Raw genomic sequence first — 23,854 nt, forward strand, 5'->3', positions numbered from 1 at the left:
TGTAGATTGTCCCAGGAGAGCAATGGGATACAGAGTGAGCTAGAGAACAGAAGGGACTGCAAAGGAGAGTGTGGAGATTGTTCAGGAGGCAGAAGGGTGGGGTGTGTGTAGACAGTGCAGGCAAAGCTGAACTCTGGGTCCCCTCAAACTATGAGTTGCCCCCAACCCCAGCAATTGCACTAGGCCATGACTACAGCGAACATGCTTGGTGGTCTGTCCAGTCTTGCAATGTGTGCATGTGGGAGTGGGGGGCAGGCATGCATGTTTCTATCCCCAGCACCACAGGCAGCATTCGACAGGTCCTCCTCCTGCCACAGCTGCAGGTACATGGGGTGAGCCCTGAGCTCCAGGCTGATTCCAGCCCCTTTGAAGGGTCTGGAGTCCATACTGGAGGTCAGCCTTTCCACAAGCCTGCTCTCTGGGAAAACACTGAGGCAGCAGTGGGCTCATGTGTCCAGGAGACAGAATGAGTGGATGAAGATGACAGGAGAAGGCCCAGTGAGCGAGGCAGCCGGCATTCTGCACAGTGGCCAAGCCAAGGTAGGTCAGGTGAATCTGCTACCTCCTGGCTGGGGTGGGCACCAAAAGCTCTGATTTCCTTTGGGTGGGGGACAAGTGATCCCAACTTTTAGCCAGTTTGAAACCCACTCAGTTGTCCCAGTGTTCCCCAGAACCTCACACTGAAAGCAAGGACACAGGACAACCAGGCTTTGAAATTGGGTTTAATGCATCATACAGAAGGAAAAACTACACTGGCATATTTAAGACAAACACTTTCTCTAGCCACTATCCACTGGACGGTCCTCCTTGGTCCCCCCCCAAAAAACCTAAGTCTCAAGACACATCAGCAGCTCCCCCTCCTGGGTCCAACCTTCCACATCCTCCCACGTTTCTTACAAAATCAAACTCAATCCATCCAAGAAGAAAATCCAGCTAACAAAAGAACCTGAAGACAGTTACGTCACCAGCTGTGCGGTAATGCATAATCGGCACCTCGTAACCAATATATAAAGACGTGTACCTCACACAGCTCACGTCGTTCATCGATAAAAGAATATAAAAATCTTGTTCAACCCAGTGTAATGTGTATTAAAATAGATTTGTATCCTACAGCACAGTTTCTCCCGGAGTCGTGAAAATGACAAGAGGGACAGTAGCTGGTGGTGGGACCCAGCCAGCCTTCCCACTCTGCACTTGTGTCTGTGGGCACAGGTGTGTGGCTGTGGCCCTGGCACACACGCACGAGTGCTCACTGCAGTTCGGCACCATGTGATATGCTTGGGGAACTCTGTGCTCCTGATCGCATATGGGTTGTGCTGTGTCCCATAGGACAGGGTGGGGCTTGCAAAGTGGGCTGCATGGCTTGCAGAGGTGCAGGAACCCCCAGGGTACCTAGGGACCCTCACTCCCTGCAAATGAGGAGACAGCATTGAGGAGGAGGGCTCTGGAGTCTCCAAAGGCCAGGCCCCCAAGTGCACCAACCTCTCTGCCTCCCCGCTGGATCTCCAAATCCCTCTGGGTGCTCCATCTGAGCCCTCTCAAGAGAGGTTACCATTCCGGTATTGGAGCAGACTACCAGATGCAGAAGAAGGCAGGCAGGGGCGCAGTTCACATTACGGATCGTACAACAACAACAACAAAAAAACGCTATACAAAAAGTGTGAAGCTCTTTTTGGCATAGTGTCTTTAACTGGCAAGAAGTGAGCAGGATGCTTGGTGGCTCCTGCAAAGGAGAGTGCTCTAAAGGCTTCCATCATGAGGTGAAACCTGCCAGGGGCCTCCCATGGTGGCTGGCTGCTCTGTCTAGCCCAGAACTCCATGAGGAAAATTCCAGAGATTGGCAATAGGAAGAGGTGGGCTGCGGCAAGAGCATGAGTTAGGGAAGAATGAGGCAGAGGCCAGGCTGAGCAGCCCATGCAGCAGTGACCTCAGGAGAAACTGGCTTGTCACTTGTCCAGTTAAATGACTGAGTTTCGACATAGTAACACTGATGGACTAGGAGCCAGCAGGGCACAGGCAGTCCCAGGGCCGCTGGAGATCTACCTAGGTTAGTTACCCTCTCTCACACCAGAGGCTCACTCTGCCACCCCACTAACCAGCTCATGGTGACAGCTGCCTGTGCCTTGGTCAGAGACATCCTCACCTGGCCCTCAGGTGGTCCCCTGCAACTGGTATAGGGATCCACCTCATGCCAGTTCTGGCTCTGGGATGCTCAGCTCACTCCTTTTTTCTCTGTCACTCTGTCTAGTTTATTTTCTGTCTAAAATTCATAGAGTTTATGAATTAAGGCTGACAGATTTTCTCAGGTCTTGAGAGCAAAGTCCCAGTAACTTTCTGTGAGTATTATACAGGTCCCTGTGGTCAGTTGTGGCTCTGGGGGTGCTGGAGGGCAGTGCGCATGGTGGTAGTGGAAGGCTTGGTCCAGGTCCCAGTCAGAAGCGGGGTGGGGCTGGTAGTTGCCATAGCGACCTGAAGCATCTGCTCACCCTGGATCAGTCTTAGTAGGGCCCGGATGCGGTCCAGTGATGACTGTGTGCCCCTTTGGCGGGCCAGGAGGCTTGTCTTCAGCTCCAGGCATTTCTGTCAATAGAGAAGTGTTGGAGATGGTCTCAGAATTGAATTCTGCAGCATCCTGGCCAGCCACATTGATGATCCCACCTTTTTACACAAAGCCTTCCACTCCCCAGTAGAACCTGAAACAGGACAAAGGCCTCAAACAAAATGGGATTAAATAAGGGGCTGGAGTGGCATGCTGGTGTCAGGGATGCCTGTCCCTGAAGCTGACATGTTCCACCCTGGCTGGTGACAAGCCAGTGAGGCTCACAGAATGTTCTTTAGTTTTTCTGTGTGTCACACAGAGATGACACTGCAGTGGGCCTGAGACCTAGAGTCATGTGACCTAGAGTCATGGGCTCTAGGTCAAATGGTGCCCGTGCAATAGTGAGTTCCTTGGGGCACTCCTCAAACTATAAAGATAATCAGGGATTCTTACAGGGTTTTGGGATGGCTATTCTTGGTTGTCAACTTGACTATATCTGGAATTAACTATAACCCAAAAAGCTGGGTGCACACCTATGAAGAATTTTTTTTCCTTAATTAAATCATTTAAAGTGGGAAGACCCTCTTCAAATCCTGACCTTTTTTTGTTTTTGTTTGGTTTTCGTTCTGTGACAGGCTTTCTCTCAAATCATGATCTTTGAGATGGGAAGATCCACCTTTAATCTGGGCCACACCTTCTGCTGGGAGCCTATATAAACAACATGGAAGAAGGGACCTCACTCTCTCTGCCTGCTGGCTCTCGCTGACAAGTCCATCCCTTCACTAGCATTAGAGACTACTTTGGGATTTTGGCATATACTGAAGATCGGCTGAGATGTACAGTCTTATGGACTGAACAATTACTGGATTCTTTACCCTTCCCTGGGTAGTCAGCCACTGTTGGGTTAGCTAGACCACAGCCTACAAGCCATTCTTATAAATTTTCTTCATGTGTCTTCATAGATTCATTCCATCAGTTCTGTTCTAGAATCCTGGCTAAAATGGCTAAAGAGGGCAGTGCATTTAGAGAGCTTTTCTAAGCCTGAGGTCCCAGATCCTCGGGCAGAAGAGACGGAAAGACAGCAAGTTCAAGGCCTGTCTGGGCAACTAAGTGAAACCAAATTGCTAAGGAAAACACCATGCACTGCAGGGGGCACTGGGGAGATGGCTCATGGGTAAGAGTGTCTGCTGTGCTACATGAGCACCTGAGCTGGGATCCCAGCACCATGTAAAGGCCCGGCATGACTGTATGTAGCTCTAGCCCCAGTGCTGAGAAGCAGAGTCAGACGTGATGGGGAATGTCCTCTGTATGTTGTGAATATGTTTCTCTTATTGGTTAATGAGTAAAGCTGTTTCAGTCAATGGACAAGGCAGGATTTAGCTAGACAGGAAATCCAAACAGAGATAAAGAAAGTAGTAGGTGTAGTCAAGGAGACGCCATGTAGCTACCAGGAAGGTTAAGACACCCAGTCTGGTTTTTTTTTTTTTTTTTTTTTTTTTTTTTTACACAGGTGGATCCTGGGAACTCAAAATCTTAACAGCCAAGACAAAATGGCAGGCATGAAGTTTAATGATAAAGTCTCTATATAGGGAATAAATGAAAAGCAACAGAGGAAAACATCTGACGGCCTTCACTCACCTCAACATGTGCACACACAAGTATGTGTAGCTGTACATGCATCCACATCTCTACCCCATCCCCCATGCCTGAGAAATAGAGTGTTTGTGTAACATGTTCCTCCAGCGCCCCAGAACTGCTATTAGGACTGCCACCACCACTACTGTCAGCACCGTCCATCACCACCATCATCATCATCCCCATCACCATTATCACCACAACCATCATCACCGGTACTACCCACCATCACTACCACCCCAACACCAACGTCATGATCATTAACACAATTATCATTACCACCATCACCATCATCGCCATCTCCACTATCATCATCTTCATCATTTGTCTATCATCAATCTATAGAGGACTATGTTCTCTTTACAGAGGAGGAAGCTGAGGTTCAGAAAGGCAGGGCCTTGCCAAGGTCACATAGCTGAGAGGAGGCAGGTTCAGAATGTTCTCAATGACTTGGTAAGTATTCACAGTCCACATTAGAGCTGCACCCTGAACCTATGGATTTGTTGAGCGATGCTGGTCAGCTTGCAATCACCCTGGGCTCAGTAAGTGGGTGACAGGGGACCAACCCCACCTGTGCTCACCTTCACAGCTGAGGCCAGCTGTCGGTCCCGCTCCTCCAGCTGCTGGTGCTCAGTCTGTAGCTCGCTGCCACGCTGCAGCAGTTTCTGCTTCTCTTCTTCTTTCACTGGAAGGGAGAGGCCAGGCCCATGGAGGGGCAGGTGAGCAACTGGACCGGAAATATTCTGCTAGGGACCAGCCCCAGCCACCTCTTTCTCAGAGCTCTGGCCCAGAAGAACCTGGACCCACCCAGCACAGCCCAGGTCCCAATAAGATCCCAGGGGTCCTTTCCCAATCCCAGGGACACCTTACCTGTCTTGTGGGTGACGTAGGAGTGCACGATGGCCAGCATCCCGGTCCAGGGTACACCCTCATCTTTCTTTAAGGCCTGTGGGACAGATGGGGTGATGAGAAAGAATACAGATACTAGAACTTTCTTAAGACCAGACCCTGGCTATGTATCCCCAAGGAGACATGCTCTCCCAGCCACAGATTCCCATCTGTGACCAGGGGATAGTAGTCCTATCAACCTGGTTCACTGGAGCTTCTCAATGAGAAGCTTCCTTCTAGGTTTTTCTCCCTTGTAGAAGACAGGGCTGGATGCTCAGGACTCCTTGTTACACTCTTGTGCACCTGGTACACCCATGCTAGGGATCACCCACAACACTGTCTCAAATGTGCATGGGCAGGGTGTGAGCCCTTCTGCCCACACCTTCCGCTGGCACTTGGGGCAGACCCACACGCCCTTGGGCGCCGTCTTGAGGGGCGGGTCCAGGCAGCTGAGGTGGTAGGCCCCTGAACAGGTGCCACAGGGCTGTAGGCTAGCTCCTTGCTTGCAGGCAGCACAGAATTCATCATGGGTGATTTCGCTCTGCAAGAGAAGGGAGGGTAGGAAGCAGCTCAGCCAGGCCCAGGCAGCTTGAGGGAGTGGGAGACTCCCTCTGAGGAGATAGTGTCAAGATATGCTAGACTCTAGCTGCCATGTGTCCCATGGGTAAGGTTCCGGCACTCATGCACACCCTGACTGGGGCACTGGACACTGGAGAGCCACACAGCACGCCCCAGCACCAAATCTCCCATAGAGTATGGTCCAGCAGTGACGACTCATCCTCATGTATACGCTGCCTCAGGGAAGGGGACTGTGGCCTGACACAAGCTACACCTCAGTCCCTTCAACTGCATACCCATCTAGTGGGAACCACTGACATGTAGGCGAATCACACATCTGTTTCCACACCCATAATGGAGATAAGAACAGCCGTCCCTTAAGTGCTGGGCAGAGCAGGACAGAGCACACAAAGTGTACCCCACTAGTGCCAGATGCCCCGAAATGTGGTACAGGACAGAACCCTTCTGTCCCTCCCAGAGTCCTCAGTTCAAGCTCCAGGGACTGTGTTGCCCAACCCATCCACAGGCTGCACCGAGGAGAACTCAGCTGATGACCTGTAACACCTGTCCAGCCACGCACAAGGGCCCTCGTCCCTGGAAGACTATCAGCAGTTTCCAACTCCAGCACTGAAGTGGTGGGAAGGGATGGCCCTCATCACAAGGGATTTGACACCAGAGGTGTCTGTATTTCTCATCAAATGCAAAGACTAGTGAAGCACTTGCCTTGGGGTCACACAGGGAGTGGGAACAGGCCAAAGCCACAATAGATACCGCCTGCCTCAAAGCCAAGGCCCCTCCAGGACTATGGACTTATGGAAAAGGGGAGTCTTCCATCACCTCATGTATCCCCCTGTCTGTGTGGTCTAGGCGCTGGTGGTTTGAGTAAATTGCCAGGCCCAGGGCACCTGTGTTTACTACCTCAGAAAGCACTGTGACCACCCAGAGCAGGCTGTAAGCAGTTCCCTGCACGTGGGAGAGTGTGAGGCAAGGCTCATTTGGAATTAGATTAGAAACTAGGGAAGGGCTGTGGAGATAGTTCGGAGCACAAAGGCACCTGCTGCCGAGGCTGAGATCCATTCCTGACTCATGTGACCAAAGGAGAACTGAGCCCCGCCCCACAAGTTGTCCTCTGACCTGTACACTTGTACAATGGTGCACACGTGCCTCAGGGAACAGGGACGTGGGCTTTGTGAGTGGTGGCGTCATAGGATCACAATGGGCACAAAGGGTGACATCCTGGGAATTAGCCCATGAAAATGGCCAGCTCTGCCCGGGGTCACACAGAGAAGCCAGGCCAGCTGGGGTAAAGGTCAGGTGGTACAGTGTGAACACTCTCAGGGCTGGGCAGGGCAGGAGTTCTCTGCAGGAATGTAGGACTTAGCCTGGCATGGCAGCATGAGGAGAGCAGGTGTCGTGCAAGCTCTGGGTACAAAGGGAAGGTTAAAGCAATGACAGATGTCCCTCACCCCTCTGTGTGAAGATGGAGTCACGTACCTTCCAGCAGGGGTCCTCATTGGCTAGCACAGGGAGGAAGGGTGGAGAAGATGTTAGTAGGGGTGGGAGGAGCATGGGTCAAGGCTGGGGTCCCCCAGGCTAGGTGTGGCAGACCTAGAGCATGATGGGAGTTTCACGAGGCCCAGTGACACCCAAGTTCTCAGAACCACTGTATGATGAGGGAAGACTCTGCCTTGGTCCTGGTCAGGACCTACCTGGGAACAGGGTCATTGCATCCGAACTCATGAGGATCATGGCTGGCACAGTGAGATGGACCCCTTAGAGTAATCTGCTTCCAGCTCCTTCTGGCTGGGCACCCTTTGCATTTTATGCTGTGATGCCAAACCACACACAGTAAGAAACACAAACAGGGTTTTCCTCCCAGATTCCTAGACAAACATCTGTGATGATGCTGTTCCTGGGAGGAACGGTCCACCAACAGAGTAGGTATCACAGGCCCATTGTGTAGATCAATGGTCCAAGGGCTGAGGCGTGGCTGATGCCAAGAGCTACACAGAATCCCAAGATGCAGGCAGCCATCTCCTGCCCTCCAAAACTATTGGCAGTTCTTTCTTTGCTTCTGAGACAAAGTCTTTTGGTAGGTCAGGTTGGCCGAAAACTGACAGCAATCCTTCTGCCTCAGCTTCCTGAGTACTACGATAACAGGGACAAGTAGCTCCCAGCCACAGAGGATAGTTGGCACAGGAGAAAGGGCCCTACTGAAAGTTGGGGATGTATGTCCCTGCCTGTCAGAACTGGGCCCAGCACCCAGTGCTCCTAGATTAGCTGTGGCTGTCCAACTGCCCAGAGCCAGCCCAGGAGAGAGGGCAGGATTAGAATGAGCCCCAGCCCAGCTGGGAGATGAGTGCCTGCTCTCTCCAGAGCTGTCTAGTAGCAGGCAATATGGCTGAACACACAGCACTGGGCTTATACTCAGGCTGCAGATGGAGGGGCAGGGAAGTAGACCCATCCTTTACATATGCCCTCATGCCATCCCATCTCAGCCCTTTGGTGGGATACCCTACCACAGCGACTTTCAGCTGGGTTCTCTGAATTGGACACTCAGCACAGGTGTAACTCTGGTGAGAAGCATGTTCCTATTGTCTGTAGTGTCTGTATCTAATGAGATGGAGAAGATCCCAGCAGCTCTCCCCGCCAAGTAGCCTCGAAGGCAGAGGTATATGAAGTCCCAGAGAACAGTGGTGAGGCCAAGCTTAGGGAGGGGTGTGGGTCCATGGAAGCTGTGGCTCTGGCTGGCACTCACCTCGTGCTGTGAGGAACAGGGGGTTGTGGAGATAGCTGGAGGCCAGCCGCTTCCTCTGTAGGGACAAAAAGCAGAACCAAAGAATCGCTCGTGTGTGTACTCTTATGTCACTACAATGACCTGACTGGGACCCTCTGGGACAGCCCAGACATTGGGCAGACACCCTATGCAGAAGACATGGGGAGAAAACAAAACAAAAAAACAAACAACAACAACAAAACAACAAAAAAACCTGATACCAGGGCCCAGGGGCAGAGGGGCAGTCTACAAAGGCTGGGTTCTTCTAAGGTCCTGGAATCTCCATGCCATGTTGTCTTGGGCAGGACAGTCCCCAAACATGATAGGTTAGGGACAAAGCCAGCACTTTCCTTCCACCTGCCCTCTGATCTTTTTCTGCTTCTACAGCCAGGAGGTGTATGGACTGTCCCTGCCCCAACTTCACCTCCTGGTATGTGGCCCAAACCTGGCAGCAGCAGAGGCTTCCCTACACCCCAGGAGAATGGCAGAAGCTAGCCAAACTGTATTCAAGGGCAAGGAAAGGACTGGGAAAGGACTGCTCTTAGCTTGCATGCTTGTCTAAGGCTCAAGAGTCACAGAGGTTCTTGTTTGTTTGTTTTTAATTTTTTCATTAACTTAATTTTTACATTCCAATCTCAGTTCCCTGACTGAGTGGCTATGGAAGTCCCATGGCTCTGGCTGTAGACATAGGGCTTGTTGAGTAAGTTCTATTGCCCAGAGCATAGGGGGCAGTTTCTTAATAACCACAGGTCTGAGGCCCTGGTGGCAGGATGTGTTCTTGGTTGGAGGCTAAAAACAACTTGAAGTTCTTCCTTCCTTCATTTATTTTTAAATCAGAGTTTCATGTAGCCCAGGCTAGCCTTGAACTCTCTATGTAACCAAGGAAGACCCTGAACTCCTGATCCGGCCACTTCCCAAGTGCTGGGGTTACAAGTATATGTCACCACGCTCAGTTTAAGCAGTGCTGGGGAAGACTGAACTCAGAACCTAGTGGATATCAGGCAAGCACTCCACCAACTGAGCAACACCCTTAGCCACTGATGTTCGTGTGAAAGGGGTTACTCACTGAACCAGAGAAGAGAATGGGATGTATTCAAGAGTGAGCACCTTCTACAACAGGAGTGGGGAAAGAGACAGATGGTGGACAGGGCTGGGGTCCACTCCTCTCCTGGACAGGAAACTGTGGGACTGGAGCTGAACATGCTCCCTGCAAGGGCTCCCTTCCCCAGCTAAATTCAAGTTCATAAGAGATGGATTTGGAACCCACATCCTAGAGAGGCGAAGTGGGGCTTGGAGAAGTAGCTCAGCCTTTTGGAGCACTTGCTGCCATCAGGGGTTGAGAGAGCACAAGCCTGAGATACTAAAGTTCTTCAGAGAAACCCACGGGAGCCTCACAGGTGAAGGGCAAGCCACAGTGGGCTCTGGGATGTGATGCATCGGAGAGTAGCCTGCCTTGGGCTTTGCACACGAGCCTATCACAGTAGTCTCATGAGGGACACAGTGCTACCTGTGGTCAGCAGGTGTGTTTGATACTCAGAGTAGCCGCTGCTAGGACTCCAACAGACAGCTCTGTTTTATGACAGGATTTTACTAGGTAACCCAGGCTGGCCTGGGGCTAAAAATCCTCTTGTCTCAGCTCCTTGACTGTTGTGTTACAGATTAGTACACTCAGTGAGAGTACATGCCTTGTTTCATTTGAATGGTTCTGGCTAGGAAGGACGGGCAAGAAGTCAGTAAAAAAGCTGGCAGAGGTTCCACGGACTCTTCTTGACCCATTAACTGTTCATCAAAGGAGTGGGAGGGGCTCACGAGGCTCTTCACTATTCTCCCAACCCCAGTGGTGGTGCCCAAGAGTCCCACCTCGGTCTCCAGGAAGCCGCTATAGGCCGGGTTAGCCGTGCTCCTCCTCTTTCGCTCCTGACGCTTGCTCTGGATTTCTAGAAAGGAAAGGCAGACACAGCAGTCACAGGCTTGTTGCCCAGTGGGTCAGGGCAGGCCAGAGCCTTCAGGAGCTACTTATAGCATGGCTCTGGTGGCCTAAGGGTGAGTATCAGGTAGGAGGATGAGGGGACAGGGACACACTCCTCAGCATAAGGCCCTGTGGTAGTTTGAATAAAAGAGTATCCCCATAGACTCATATATTTGAGTCACTAGGGAGCAGAACTTTTGAAAGGATTAGAAGGATTAGGAGGTGTGGCCTCATTGGAGTGGATGTAACCTTGTTGGCGGAAGTATGTCACTCGGAGTGGGTTTAAGGTTTCAAAAGCCTATGCTAGACCCAGGTTCTCTCTCTCTTTCTGTTTGTGGATCAGGACATAGCTCCCAGCTGCTTCTCCACCATGTCTGCCTGCTGTCATGCTCCCTGCCATGATGATAATGGACTGAGCTTCTGAAACTGTAAGTGAGCCCCCAATTAAATGCTTTCTTTTATAAGAGTTATCTTGGTCATAGGGTCTCTTCACAGCAGTGGAAGTGACTAAGACAGCACCGGTGACTGGATAGCAGCAGCAGCAGCAGCAGCAGCAGCAGCAGAGACCCTGGTTCTGCTCAGCCAGGCACAGCTTGTGGGGCCCATCAGTCTCTGGCCTGTGCACACTGACCCTCCTGCTTTCCCTCTTGTCTCTATGTATGTTGTGACTTGCTCTGCCTCCCCATATAGCCGCCTGGGGGGCCCATTCTTCATCTCTGTCAGCTTCCTCCTGACCGCACAGTGTCACTCTGTGTGCTCCCTGTGAGGCACCACGGCCTTTGTAGAAGAGACCAGGGTCCAAATAAATACTGTGGGATCCCAGATCATGAAGAGAGGTTTTCAAAGTGAGGACCAATTGCATATAAGGGAAAGTGCTATTTCCTCACTCCCCCCAGAAACCCAACAAACTTAAGAATAAGGTTTCCCTTATTCTGGAGATGAAGAAACAGGTTCAGAGCGGACCAGACACCAAAGAAGTAAAGAAATATCAGCTCTCATGGGTTCATGAATACAGGATTGGAAATGACCTCTGTTACTTCACTGTGTGGCCTCTAGAGTGGGGACAGGTCCCTCCACAAGAACATGACAGTGCCACTGTCATGGGATAAGTAAAATCAAAAGTTTCACTGGCTTATCTTATGACTGTGACTCCATTACCTGGGGCTGGGTTCCTAGGAGCCTCACATCTGGATAGTTCACAACCATGACCTGGGGTACCCTGAAGGCTTCTGCTTCTATTTAGGTCCCCACCAAGCCCCACCTACCACACTCCACCCACTGTCCCCATCATTACCTTCCAGGTGTTCTGTTGTGACCAGGCCTAGAGCTACCATGAAGGCAATTTTCTGAGAAGAAAAGGGATAGAAAGGCATTAACACAGTTACCGATTCTCACTTGAGTCAGCCAAGACCTAGGCTGTGACCCACAGGACAAAACCTGGGGGTGCCGTCATGAGGACACTGCTCCAGACACTAAAGTTGTTCCCAGTAAACTTGGAGAATCCAGATACCCAGAGACCATCCAACATCAGTGTAGGGGGCTCCTGAGAGCAGCTAGGGGCCTGTGACGGGGATGGCTAACACATTCCTCAAATACACTTTAAAAACTAACAACACAGGGCTGGCAAGATGGCAGGTGCAACCTGAGGAGTGAGGAGGGTGACCTCAGCCTTCAGGAGGCTCCGGCAGAGGAAGAACAGACAGACAGATGGGTGCCACTTCCCAAACCATTCTGACCTTGGAGTGGGCTCTGCAGTGTGCATGTTCAGCACAGATGCCTGAGTAAACAAGAAGGAATGATAGGGGGAGCAGCATGGAAGACAGAGTCCTGTAAGGTGCACACTATCCCGGCCCTGAGCGGAGTCCCTTATACAGGACAGCACAGTGTCTACACAAATCCTACGCACACCCTCTTGAATACTTTGAACCACTTCTATATAGCCTGTAATGCCTGATGTGACAGAAACCGCATATAAGTCATTGTTTCACTGTGCTGTCTAGGGAATAAAGACAGGAGAAATGCCTGTGTGCAACAGTCATGGTGGAGGAGATGCAGGAAGTTAGGGAGAATGAAGATCTGTGAAACAGCATTCCAGTCGGATGTGCCCACACTTCAGTGATAGGATTCTGGGCTGTGCTTGTCGTGCAGCAAATCCAAGCACTGATTTTTGAACTCTCCAGAACCCCCCCCCCCCATCTCTCTCTTGATATTTTTGTTTCTGTGGGCATGGAACCTGAGGATACAGACTTACAGACTGAGTTAGGAGCTCCTGGAAGCCATAGGGGGGTAGGGTAAGCAACACAGGCCCAACCCAGCTTTGCTGGCCTTTTGGAATCTCTTGGAAGTATAAGGACTTTGATGGGGGAGATGAGCCAGGCTTAGAGTTTCATGGATGTCAAGTAATGGGGGCTTCTCACACCTGTCACCTTTTTGCAGAAAGTTTGAGACCTATGAGTGAGGAAGTCAGACGTAACCCCTGGCAGAGTGGCTGATGTCTGCAGTGCTGTCCTGAGAAGCTTGGCTGCAGCCCACCCTGTCCAGACTCAGCTGGCCACAGTGGAGGTGGCATCTCTGGTTCCCAACTGCAGGGCTGGGTAGCCTGGGCATGCCCTGGCTCTGCTGGAGACTACTTCCAACCTGTGTACACATGCAGGCTCCCTGCAGTTTTGGGCACTCAGGCTACTGCTGTGAGGACATATCTAACCATGTAGGGCTCCTTCTACAGTGAGCAGAGGCTGTGTGAACCCTCCATCCTGTGCACACACCCTTCACAATTGCCTCTGAAATACCCCTCTCAAAGTGCCAGGTATTGTTCTGAGTTGCTGGCCACACTTAGTCCCTGCTGTTTGAGCACTCTTCTGGCTGGCCTCATCACTAGCTGTCTTTGTTCCTTTACAAAAAAAACTGATGTCCAGGCCTAGCTTCATGACACAGGCCTGTAATCCTGGGACAAGAATAAAACAAATTCAAGGCCTTCCTGGGCTACACTGAGTCCAACCTTAGCAAATGTAGTGACACCAAGTTTCAAAAGAGGAAGCTAAAGAAGGCTGGGGCTGTATAACAGCTCCAGGGTGGAGTGGAGCTCTGTCCCAAGGACCATACAAAAAGCAGAACCCATGTCCTGTAATGGCCGGGGTTTCCACTTGGGCCAGTGAGATGCCTGGGGGCTGCTGCTTGTGTCCTGATTGGCACACCCCCTCTTGAAGCAGGCCTATACTGTCCAATTCTCACTTTAACAAGGACTTCTACACCAGGGAGTGTTTTGACTGTTCTGTTAAAGTCATTATGAATATTTACACTAATTACACAGTTAGATATAATTATACTAATTGTAAAAATGCTCAATAATTGACTAAGATGCACTTTGAGAGAACAAAGAGATGCCATCCAGAGAAACTTCCTGAATGTGGAGAATGCTGAAAACCTTAAGACAGGAGAGACAGGTGCAGGAGAATACTATAGGCGACAAGCTAGCCAGAGCCTTACCATGTAAACATGTGGAGCTCAGACACTGCCACAGGCTGGACCCAATAGGACCGTGGGCTGGGGTCCTGGAGATGTGGCCCACATAGCAGCTTCATGTTCCACACAGGCAACCCAGTGATCATATTCATCCATTCACTCATTATTTATTTGGGGGTGGGCTGGATGTGCTGGGTCTCATGTAGCCCAAGCTGGACTCCAACTTATTATGTAGCCAAGGATGACCCTGAACAAGTCCTCCTGCCTCCACCCGTTGGGCTAGGATTAGAGGTGGGCACCACCATGCCCAGTGTATACAGTATTGTGGGTTTTTAGCAACCCCAGGGCTTTGCGCATGTTAGACAAACTCCGTTGCCTCTTCAGCCCCTAAAGGTCTACTGCACATGTGCAAAGGCAATAATCAAATCACTCTTTTGCCTAGATACTCCCTGGCTCTGACATTGAAGGATTAAAATCCTATCCTGGCTGCCTGCTTTTAAGTCTTCTGAAATCAGGTCTGCCATCTGCCTGTTTAGGGCTGACCCTCTATTACTAAGCCACCTGCTATCCGCAGCCCAGCTCACCTGTCTGAAAGTGCTCAGTCCTTTCCTACTTTCTACTACTGCTCACACAGTACCCTCTGCCTGCCCTTTGCCTCTAGTCTCTGGCATTCCTTTGACCTATGTCATCATACCCCTATTTATGCAAAGCTCCCTTCATCCTCCCAAATAGCCTCCCTCTGTCCTTTGTCCCATAGCTCACAGCGTGTTGGAAGTTTCTTAACCCCCATTTTGGCAGCCTTTGTAGCCAGATTCGTCTCTGCCCTCAGAACGGAGCTCCCCAGGACAAAGACTACATCTGCCCATCCCGAGTCCCTTGCTCACAGCACAGAGTGTGTAGGGAGAAGATCCTAGTGTGAATGATAAGGAGGACAGGCTCAGAAAAGCAAGTGATGTCTTTGGGACCAGCTGTGGGCAGGGCACCTGGTAGGGACCATGCTTACTGGACCCTTGTAAGACTAATGAGGGTTCACCACTATCTGAGTGAGAAGAGTCATATGGAGAAGACCACAGCAGAGCAGAGATGTTCTCCATGAGGCGGGGCTGAGAGTATAGCACCAGCATGGGGCAAATACCCAACAAAGCCAGGTTGTTGGCCCTGCTCTATGACTGCAGATGACTGCAACTTAACAGTTAGAATGACTCAATTTATCCATCTTCCTCTAGGGAATGAGAGGAGGGGTGTCAGGTGTAACTTCTAGAAAGTTCTTAGGACATCTGAGTTCTCCAGTGCTGTTGGCCTTGCTCTGTAACCCTCAAGCTTTCAGGATTGGATACAAACTGGAAGCAGAGGCAGGAGCCACATGCTGCCCAAGGTGGGGAAATATCCCTTTCTGGACTTAGTCCTGAGAGGAACAAGGCTCACAGTCAGGGATCCCTGGAAGGTAGATAATGTCCCCGATCCAGTGGTTCAACTCAGAATCCTCCAGCAACCCAGGTCTTATCACTCCTGTCTGTAGACAAATCATTGCACAGGACACAGTATTGTTGACACTCAGACAGGCAGCAAGGTGCTAGAACCGTGCTGACCATGGTCCTACCCTGCCTGCACAGCCTGGAGAACAGAGGGAGCAGACTCAGTTCACTGCTGCTTTGGCAGCTTCCACTGTGCTGGTTACAACCAGTCAAGATCTTCCTAATGAAGCTGTCCCAACCCTGCAAAGAGCCTTGTCATAAAGCCAAGAAGGGGTTGGGCCCTCAAGCGGGCCACACTACCTCTGGATTCTCCTGGCTGGGGGGTTGATCTTCCTTGGTGGCCTGAGCTCCCTGAGATGGCTCCTCCGTGGGTGGCCGGGGCTCTGCTGAACTCTCGGGCTGTGTCTGCACTTGAGGTTGAATGATGATGACCTGGAAGACACAGGAAGGATGAGAGGGGCAGGGGCTCAGGAAGGGAGGGGCAGGGAGCAGCTAGGAGTCAGGTAGGTCCTGAGAGGTATATCACAGAGGAACCAGGAGGCTGCCCTGTGTCCAGGGCCTTGCTTCCAAATATTCCCCACCCCCCATTTCCATGAGCGCATCTGTGTGGGAGATGATCAAGTTTACAAAGCAAGCAGGCCTGAGTGCAAATCTTACTGCTCCCTGGCTATGTAGCTTCAGAGACTACTCTGAGCCTCAGGGAACACACTGGCAATGCCAGCCTCCAGGGGGCGCTAACTCTTTACTCTCAGCTCAAATGTAGGCTACTGAGCTTGGGAGCATTCAGCTGCTTCCCCTGCCTGAGACATCAGGTTGGGAGGCAGAGGGACTAGGATGATTTGGAGTTGCCTAGGGAAATGGAAAAACATCAGCTACAGGCAAGAGAGTAGGGAAAGAGGGAAAGATTCTTAAAGGGAAAACAGGGCAATCTTTAGAGCACTCTAGAGGACATAATGTTAGGGATTAGGACAGTATATCTAGGGATATAATGTTAGTTTTAGCATTAAAACTAAATTCCTCATAGGAAATCGATCATGCTACCATTCATTCATTCACCTCTCTTCATTCCTACAGACCTGAACCCTCAGCCATGTGTTCATGTTGCTTCACACACTCATCGCTCACACCTCCTGTCCATTCACACTAATTCATTCTGCTGGTCATTGGTTCACGGCCCCTCCACACTCTCACCCGAATCTTTCCCTTCATTTTCTGGCCCCCCACATGAGTCTTCACATGCAACACATCCTCTTGGGGCTTCTGGTGGCCACTTACCTTTTTATCGGCACTGATGAGGAGGGGCTGCACTTTGATGCTGTCGCTGGCCACGGGCACAGTGGTGCTAGGGGTGATGGTGGCAGCATTGCTGGGAGAGGTGGAGATGATGGCATAGGCCACCCCAGCACTGCTCAGGGGTGAGGTGATGGTGGTGGGCTCGGTGAGGGCCTGGGCCTGGCTGCTGGGTGTTGGCACATGGTTGACGGTGTTGTTGGCAGTGGGGAGGGCTGGACTGGGGTTCTTGATGCTGACCACAGTGGCCTTTTGGAATGTTGGGGGCTGCTTGGGTGGCCGGTCCCTGCCCGGGGTGACAGGGAGGCTGTCTGGAATCAGAGTCTTTGGCCTAACCTGGGAGGAAGGGACCAGTGTATGGTCAGACAGACAGATACAAGCTCGTGATGAAGGCAAAGCAGTGGGCAAGCCTCAAGCAGACAGGCTGAGTCCTAATTAGAGGGGAAGTAACCCTCTATGACCCCGCTCTAAGTCTCCCAAGCAATCAGGACCTTGACCCCAAGGCTATGGCTACTCTATCCACCTTCTTCCTTGCTTGGCTATACAATGCTTTATTGATCCCTACCCACTCATCCACCTCTGGGCTCAGATGAAGCTGCTCCAGGCTATATAGTCCATTCTAGTCAAAACTGTGAGGGACAAAGGGAGAGGCTGGGAGAGTGCATCTTCATACACCAAGTCCACATACAAAGCCCACTGTGTCACAGGTGCTGGATCACAACCCTTGGGCAGGACCAGGTAAGTCATAGGGCTCACTCCTGCAAGCCCCTGACAGACGCAGTGGTAGCCTTTGGGCCTTGGGCACAGTCACTCCAAAGAGTCCATACACATGGAAGTGGGACATGGGCAGTCACCACACAGTGGAGACTATGGCTCCAGTAAGCTTGAGTGGCCAGTCCTGGATCTTAGGGGATGTGGGTGGTCTTGGAGACACCGCTTAATGTCTTCACCTGTGCACTGGGGGTGATGGAACCCACTTGTCAGGAGCTGCAGACTCCTGTTCTCATCTCAAGTGAGGTCACTCTACACCCAGATACCCCAGGTGAGTTGACAAAAATGAGACTTAAGGAGGGAGGGGCATGGTTTGAATTCCACTGAAGCCTTGGGGAGAGTGTCCTGGCCATTCCATGGAGGGAAACTGAGGCAAAGCCAGACGAGGATTCCTGGAGGAGAATGGTAGTAATGATATCATTGTCATTAATGATATCATTGTCCGGAGGGGAGAGGGGCCTGGGCCAGGACTGCTGAAGCTGTGTGCTGGCCCTTCCGCTCTCCCTTGCTCTACTCTAGTGACATTGGGGAGATCCTGCTGGACCCTGACTCTTAGGAACGTCACCAAGACTCAGTGTGTTGTGGTCAGCAAGCATCATGGCTGTGAGATCCTCTACTGCCTGATACAAGCTGGCCCTCCATTCTGATGGCCTTCCTATCTTTTAGACCAGTGGGCCCTGATCAAACCAAACCAGGCCCTCCCCATCTTGGAGGCCATGTGTAATGTGGGTAATGTGTCCAGCCTGGCTGAGGTGAGTCTGCTGTTCTGTCCTTGTCCAGTGTCAGGCTCAGTCTCCAGACACTGGGCACAGTGCCACACGCATGACGAGAAAATGAGGGAAGAGTCCTTCCCCCTCCACCCCTTAGCTGCAGATGGCTAGTGCTGGCTGGGGACAACCTGTTCTCTGCCTCTGAGGAGGACCAGTTGGGGAAGATGATGTCCTAGGATTGTTGGAAAGATGTCACTCTGCTGGCTCCTTCCGGGTCACCTTCACTGTAACACTGGCCAGATGACAGTCCCTAACTGAGACCAAACATGGGAATAGCCATGCAGCAGGTGCTAGATACTGAGGACAGTTTAGCCAGGTTCAAATGCAGGCCGTCCACCCCAAGGAAAGGTTTGGGGACCTTGGAACATATGATGTTCCCCACAGCTATGTGGAGACCCCAAACCATCAGATCCCCATGGAACGGCCTCAGTCAGGGTCTGCTTCTACCCCTTCAAGCTTCCCAGGCCATCAGGATGAGCCTAGGTATGCACTAGGCACCTCTCAGTCAGCAAACCCAAGGCAGGGGCAGAGGAACTAGGATGAGACAGTGAGGGCTGAATGAGAGGCAAGAAACCCAGGAGCTGCAGGCAAGAAGAGGCTGGGCAGCCGCGCAGAGGGAGTAGGGGGAGAACACGTGGGACAGGATGCCTGTCAGTTGCCTGCCTGTGCTTCCGTGGTGATGGGAGGGAGCAGTGTGGAGAACAAAGGGAGGGCTGCCTGGGGAGCAAAAGCCCCAGAGGAAACACCATGGACTTTGGCAGAGCCCCTTGAGCCGTTCCCTTGCCTAGTAGAACCCCAAAAGCCTTGTGGAGTGGTCCACTGCCAGCAGACAAGGACAACACTGTGGCCTGATATATATCTGAAGCCACGACCCTCAACTCTGCCCACTCTCACCTCCCCTCAGGGGGAAACTCTGGCCTTCTCAATGCGCACCTTCCTCATGGGGCTCACCCCCAACTTTGGTCCACAATATCCCTACCCCACGAGACCTTTGTGGACCTCAGCTTGGGACAGGCCACCTCACAGCTCCCATCAGCCCTTCATAACCCCCTGAGAGTTCCTTGAGACTTGGGTCCTCTTAGGGGCAAGGTCCTTTGGATTTTGGAAAAGGTGGGAGCTTGGGGTGTGCTTTACCTCATGGACAAGAGCCCAGGGCACCTATTTCCCTTTATTTTTCAGCCAGGGGCATCTGTTCGGTCTCATAGCTCCAAGCCAGTTAGTGGCCTCATAGGTATGGTACACAGAGCAGGCGCTCACCAAAGCTGAGCCATTAATACTAAAGGCACTAGGCAATAATTCCTAGGGTCTAGGTGTCTGCTACGTACTGGTGCAGTTATAAGTTCTCCCTGTGACTACCAGGGCCAAAGACACAGTAGAGAGCCATCTGGCCCTCTGAGGGAGAAGCCTTCTATCCAAGAAGGTGAAAGGCTGGGTGACTTGTCCAGGGCATGGAGTCCATCTGTGGATCTAGGCTGGTACCCAGGGCCTACACCCTGCACCACTTATCAGAAAAGGTGTTAACTATAGAGCTCTTCAGACCCTCTGACAGACTCAAAATCAAAATATACACCACGTGTATATTTTGTGAGCCAGCATAGAAAAGCTTTGAGTATGCCTGACAGTAGCTACTCTGGTTGATGCTGGCCATACTTAATTCCTTTACAAAAATTTCTGGTCATGGCCCACTCAAGGGTTTCACAATTTCTCACTGTTTGAAAAACCAGAGTCCTCACGGTGAAAACTGTGAACCAAATGTTTCCCTCAATGAATGGGACAGACAGGATGGAGGAGGGTAGGCACTGCCTAAAGGAGGGACCCAGAGGCAGCTCTGAGGCGCTGGGGACAGACACAGGACACACAGACGCTTACCTGAGGTAGCACTGCTGCTCCTTGCCCGGCCAACCTCTGCAGGGAGCTGACCTGAGGACCTATGACAGGCACTGCAGTGGTGGTACCCAAAGCCTAAAAGACAGTAAGTGCCACCGTCAGAGACCAGCAGCCTGGGACCATGGGCTCAGGAAGGGCAAACTCTGTTCTTGCTCTACATATGATACTGTTCTTTTGTTTTATAAATCACAGAAGTAGTCTAACATTGTTTAAGAAAAACTGGAAACTAAAGGGAAAGAAAATGGAAAACACTGTCCAGAAAATAGTCAACCTTATTGTATGCTGGCTTCCCTCTTAAAGTGAAGTTTCTTCCTTCCTTCCTTTCTTCCTTTCTTCCTTTCTTCCTTCCTTCCTTTCTTTCTTTCTTTCTTTCTTTCTTTCTTTCTTTCTTTCTTTCTTCCTATTTTTTTTTTTTTTTTGTTTTTTTGAGGCAGGGTTTCTCTGTATTGTTTTGGAACCTGTCCTGGAACTAGCTCTGTAGACCAGGCTTGCCTCAAACTCACAGAGATCCACTTGCCTCTGCCTCCTGAGTGCTGGGACTAAAGGCGTGTGCTACCAACACCTGGCATCAGATGTATTTCTGATTGGCCTTGCATTTGCCATATGGGGATGACTTTGAACTTCCTACCCCCACCTCCCAAATGCTAGGTCTGCCAGGCATAGTACACAATTTTACTCTCAGCACTAGGGAGTTCCAGAACAGTCAGAGTTACACAGAGAGACCCTGTCTAAAACACCCTGGTGTACTGTTTCCATGGAGACCCCTCATCTCTGGCTGTCTCTGTCCTATAAACACCAATGCCTGTGGCCCCAAGCCTTCATTTCTGTTCAGCCCTCTTTCCTGACTACAACAGAGGCAGCTCCTGTCTGTCACCTTAGTGACTTACACTCAGGGAGGTAAAGGGATGGGAAGGCAGGAGAGTGACAAATGGCTGAGGTTGGACAGAGACCCAGAGCTTCCAGAGGGGCAACAACAGGGACAGCGTTGCTCCCACTCGGCTTGATTCTAAGTTACCAAAAGACACAGCTAGCTGGGATGGGAAGGGAGGGGGGTATCTTGCAGGCTGTGGGAGGTCTGCACAACAGAGCCTGGCAGATGCTTCAACCTGGACAACTCCATCCAACCCCATAGCCATGTGACCACTGCAGAGATTGGGATGCCCAGCTGTTCTTCAGAGGGTACTAAATATAAGATGCCTTTAAGTACAGCGTCCTGTGAGTCAGATGAAGACAGGTTCTGAACTGTACTATAGGACCCATTGCCTGGAACACCAGAGACCTGACAGTTCAGTGTATACACCCCGTCTCGATGCTCCTGGAAAGTCAGTAGCAAATATTGCCAAGCAGGGTACCAGTATCTTGTTGCTTCTGGACGTGGCGGGAGTCCTCTCAGAACATTCCTATCACAGATGGCCCATCTCCTGCTGATGCTGCATGTACTGTAGGTACGCTCTACTCAGCCTGGAAGCTTACATCCTTCCACACCCTCATAAAGCGCTCATTAACAAGTGGGAAGGCATTTTATCTGCGGGCTGACCTCTCTGCTCCATGCTGGAATTTATCGATGCAACAGAAGCAGTCACTTCAGAGACTGGCTCACTTAGAGTAGCACTTCTGTCAAGATAAATGAGCTGCTGATGACGGCATTTATAGCTCTGAGCATTTTAATAGAGGGAAAAGGGGCCATAAAAGTCTAAGATAACTTTCCTGTATGAGTTCAATCCCACAGGCAGTCTGGGAGAGGGCAGCGAAGCCAGCACATGGCCAGGAGGCAGGCTCAGGCAGGCCCTTCCATCTTTAGAGGCAGAAGCTTATTCTGACTTTGGAAAAATTTCTCTTTGGTGAATGTTTCCAAGTGCCAAGGAGACTTGACTTGTGAGCTTTGGCAGGGCCGAATGAGGGAGCACAGATTTGCTGTGACACCAGCTACATGGGTTACTTAGTATTTCCTGCTGGTGTCCCCAATGGCCACAAAAGGATACTGGTGAAGAAGAGGGCCCCTGTGAGGGTGGAAAGGCTGACTGAATGTGCTGTGTGTGGGGGTCCTCCCCCAGACCCCCAAAGACCTTCTCTTCACTTTCTCCTCCACCAGGTAGTGGCTAGCACTGCCTCAGGCGGCACACTGGACATTAGAAGCCACACTGGCAAGGCCACTTTGCAGAAAGCTTTCTGATGCTTGTGGCCAGGAGGGGGATAACCATAGCAACATCCGCCACTACATCCAGACAGGACTGGGAGTGCTGGGGCCGGGATGCCTGCTGTGTGAGTGGCCTTGAGCTGCCTTCCAGGGACATATGGCATAACTCCTGCTCACGATGTCAGAGCACAGAGATCCATGATTTCATGAGGGCCCAATAGCCATGGCTGCCCTGTTCTAACAGTCACCAGAAAAACACATCCTACAGCTGAATTCTCATCCTGTCAGGAAGCCCAATGGTCAGAGCCACTACAGCTTGGAGGTCATAGGATCCAAGCTCCATGAAAATGTTTATATGACAAGATCCCAAAGCTCAGGAGAGTGACTGTTAACACAGAGTGACTGCTAAATAGAGCATTATTATATGGTAAGACCCCAGAGCTCAGACAGTAACTGCCAAAATTCTCCTTTCTACAGTGGTTCTCAACCTTCCTAATGCGGGGACCCTTTAATACAGTTCTTCATGTTGTGGTGACCCTCCAACCATAAAATTGTTTTCATTGCTACTTCATAATTGTAATTTTGCTATTGCTATGAGCTTTAATGTAAATATTTGTGTAATGTAAATATCTGGATGCTGGTCTTTGTCCAGGTCAGATCCCTAACGACTTCCTGGGGAGGTGGTACAAAGTGGAGATGGAGACAAGGAACCCCCTCAGAGTCTGTTCTGAGGATGGTTAGGGAGGAGAGGCAGGGCCAGTGTGATGGTTTGAATAAGAATGTCTCTTATAGCATCTGTTATTTGAATACTTGGTCCCAGTTGGTTGTGCTATTTGGGGATTAGGCAGTGTGGCCTAGGCTGGAAGAGGGGTGTCACTAGAGGCAGGCTTTGAGAGATTTTTATATGCCATTAGATCTCTGTGTCCTGCTTGGAGGTCAAGATTAGAGCCCACAGCTTCCTCCTTCCACTATGCCTTCACTCTGCTCTCAGGGAATCCAACGATAAGACTAAATAAACTCCTCCTATCCCAGGAACAGAAAAGTACCGAATACAGCTAACGAGGCAGTATCCATAGCTTGCCTTGCATCTGCAGCAGAGGTCAGGATGTATGCCAAGGCAGCTGGGGTGAGGTCAGGTCATTTGACTGGCCCTTCAGAGCTCAGACTCATTACATGTGCAGTGGGCCCATGGAACACTGTCACACCAGGCACATAGATGACAGTTTCCACCCTTTGGGCCATCTGACCCCTCTGGGTTGTATCACATGGCTACTGTGCACCCAGTGAGGACATGGGTGCCATAGGCAGAAACTGTTGCTTGCCCCTTAGAGCCAGGCCTAACATAACAAAGGTGTTAGACATTTGCCTGGACCCCATCTTCCCTGCAGGAAAATCTTGGAACCGGATCCTGAACACTTACTATTCCAGTATGTTCCCTATAACCTCAGTCAATCTATTGAAGGGGAGGTGCCAGGCACAGAACACTGGGATCTGGGCCCCAGGTTCTTCACTGGGTGTGCCTTCCAGGATGTCAGGGGCAGAATATCCAAACCTCTGCTTTTCCAGAGGATCCCTAGCTGTTTAGGATGACACCTGCTTCCTGGGCTGGGATTCCAGCTTCCCATGCCCCAGGTGAGGCACATTCCTCCTCTGGCTGGGTCAGAGAAGAGGGGGAGCAGAACATCGGATGATTGCTT

The 23,854-nt window shown here is 51.1% G+C and overlaps 1 protein-coding gene across 3 annotated transcripts in view; it reads right to left on the minus strand.

The window, feature by feature from the left end:
- Nucleotides 1-709: 709 nt before the first annotated feature.
- Phf21b (PHD finger protein 21B) overlaps nucleotides 710-23,854 on the minus strand; it is a 64,853-nt gene continuing 41,708 nt past the window's right edge. For 2 of the 3 annotated variants that reach the window (XM_051189532.1, XM_051189531.1), the window contains exons 3-13: nucleotides 20,003-20,095; nucleotides 16,578-16,928; nucleotides 15,603-15,734; nucleotides 11,660-11,711; nucleotides 10,257-10,333; nucleotides 8,379-8,433; nucleotides 7,115-7,137; nucleotides 5,445-5,603; nucleotides 5,045-5,120; nucleotides 4,756-4,859; nucleotides 710-2,580 (exon numbers count right to left, since the gene is read on the minus strand). In XM_051189532.1, the coding sequence (XP_051045489.1) occupies nucleotides 2,362-2,580; nucleotides 4,756-4,859; nucleotides 5,045-5,120; nucleotides 5,445-5,603; nucleotides 7,115-7,137; nucleotides 8,379-8,433; nucleotides 10,257-10,333; nucleotides 11,660-11,711; nucleotides 15,603-15,734; nucleotides 16,578-16,928; nucleotides 20,003-20,095 (1,341 nt within the window). In that variant the 3' untranslated portion in view covers nucleotides 710-2,361. The remainder of the gene's footprint in view (nucleotides 2,581-4,755; nucleotides 4,860-5,044; nucleotides 5,121-5,444; nucleotides 5,604-7,114; nucleotides 7,138-8,378; nucleotides 8,434-10,256; nucleotides 10,334-11,659; nucleotides 11,712-15,602; nucleotides 15,735-16,577; nucleotides 16,929-20,002; nucleotides 20,096-23,854) is intronic. The other variant, XM_051189533.1, reaches the window with a different exon arrangement.

This window comes from Phodopus roborovskii, unplaced genomic scaffold, assembly GCF_943737965.1.
Source record: "Phodopus roborovskii unplaced genomic scaffold, PHOROB, whole genome shotgun sequence".
NCBI classification, from domain to species: domain Eukaryota; kingdom Metazoa; phylum Chordata; class Mammalia; order Rodentia; family Cricetidae; genus Phodopus; species Phodopus roborovskii.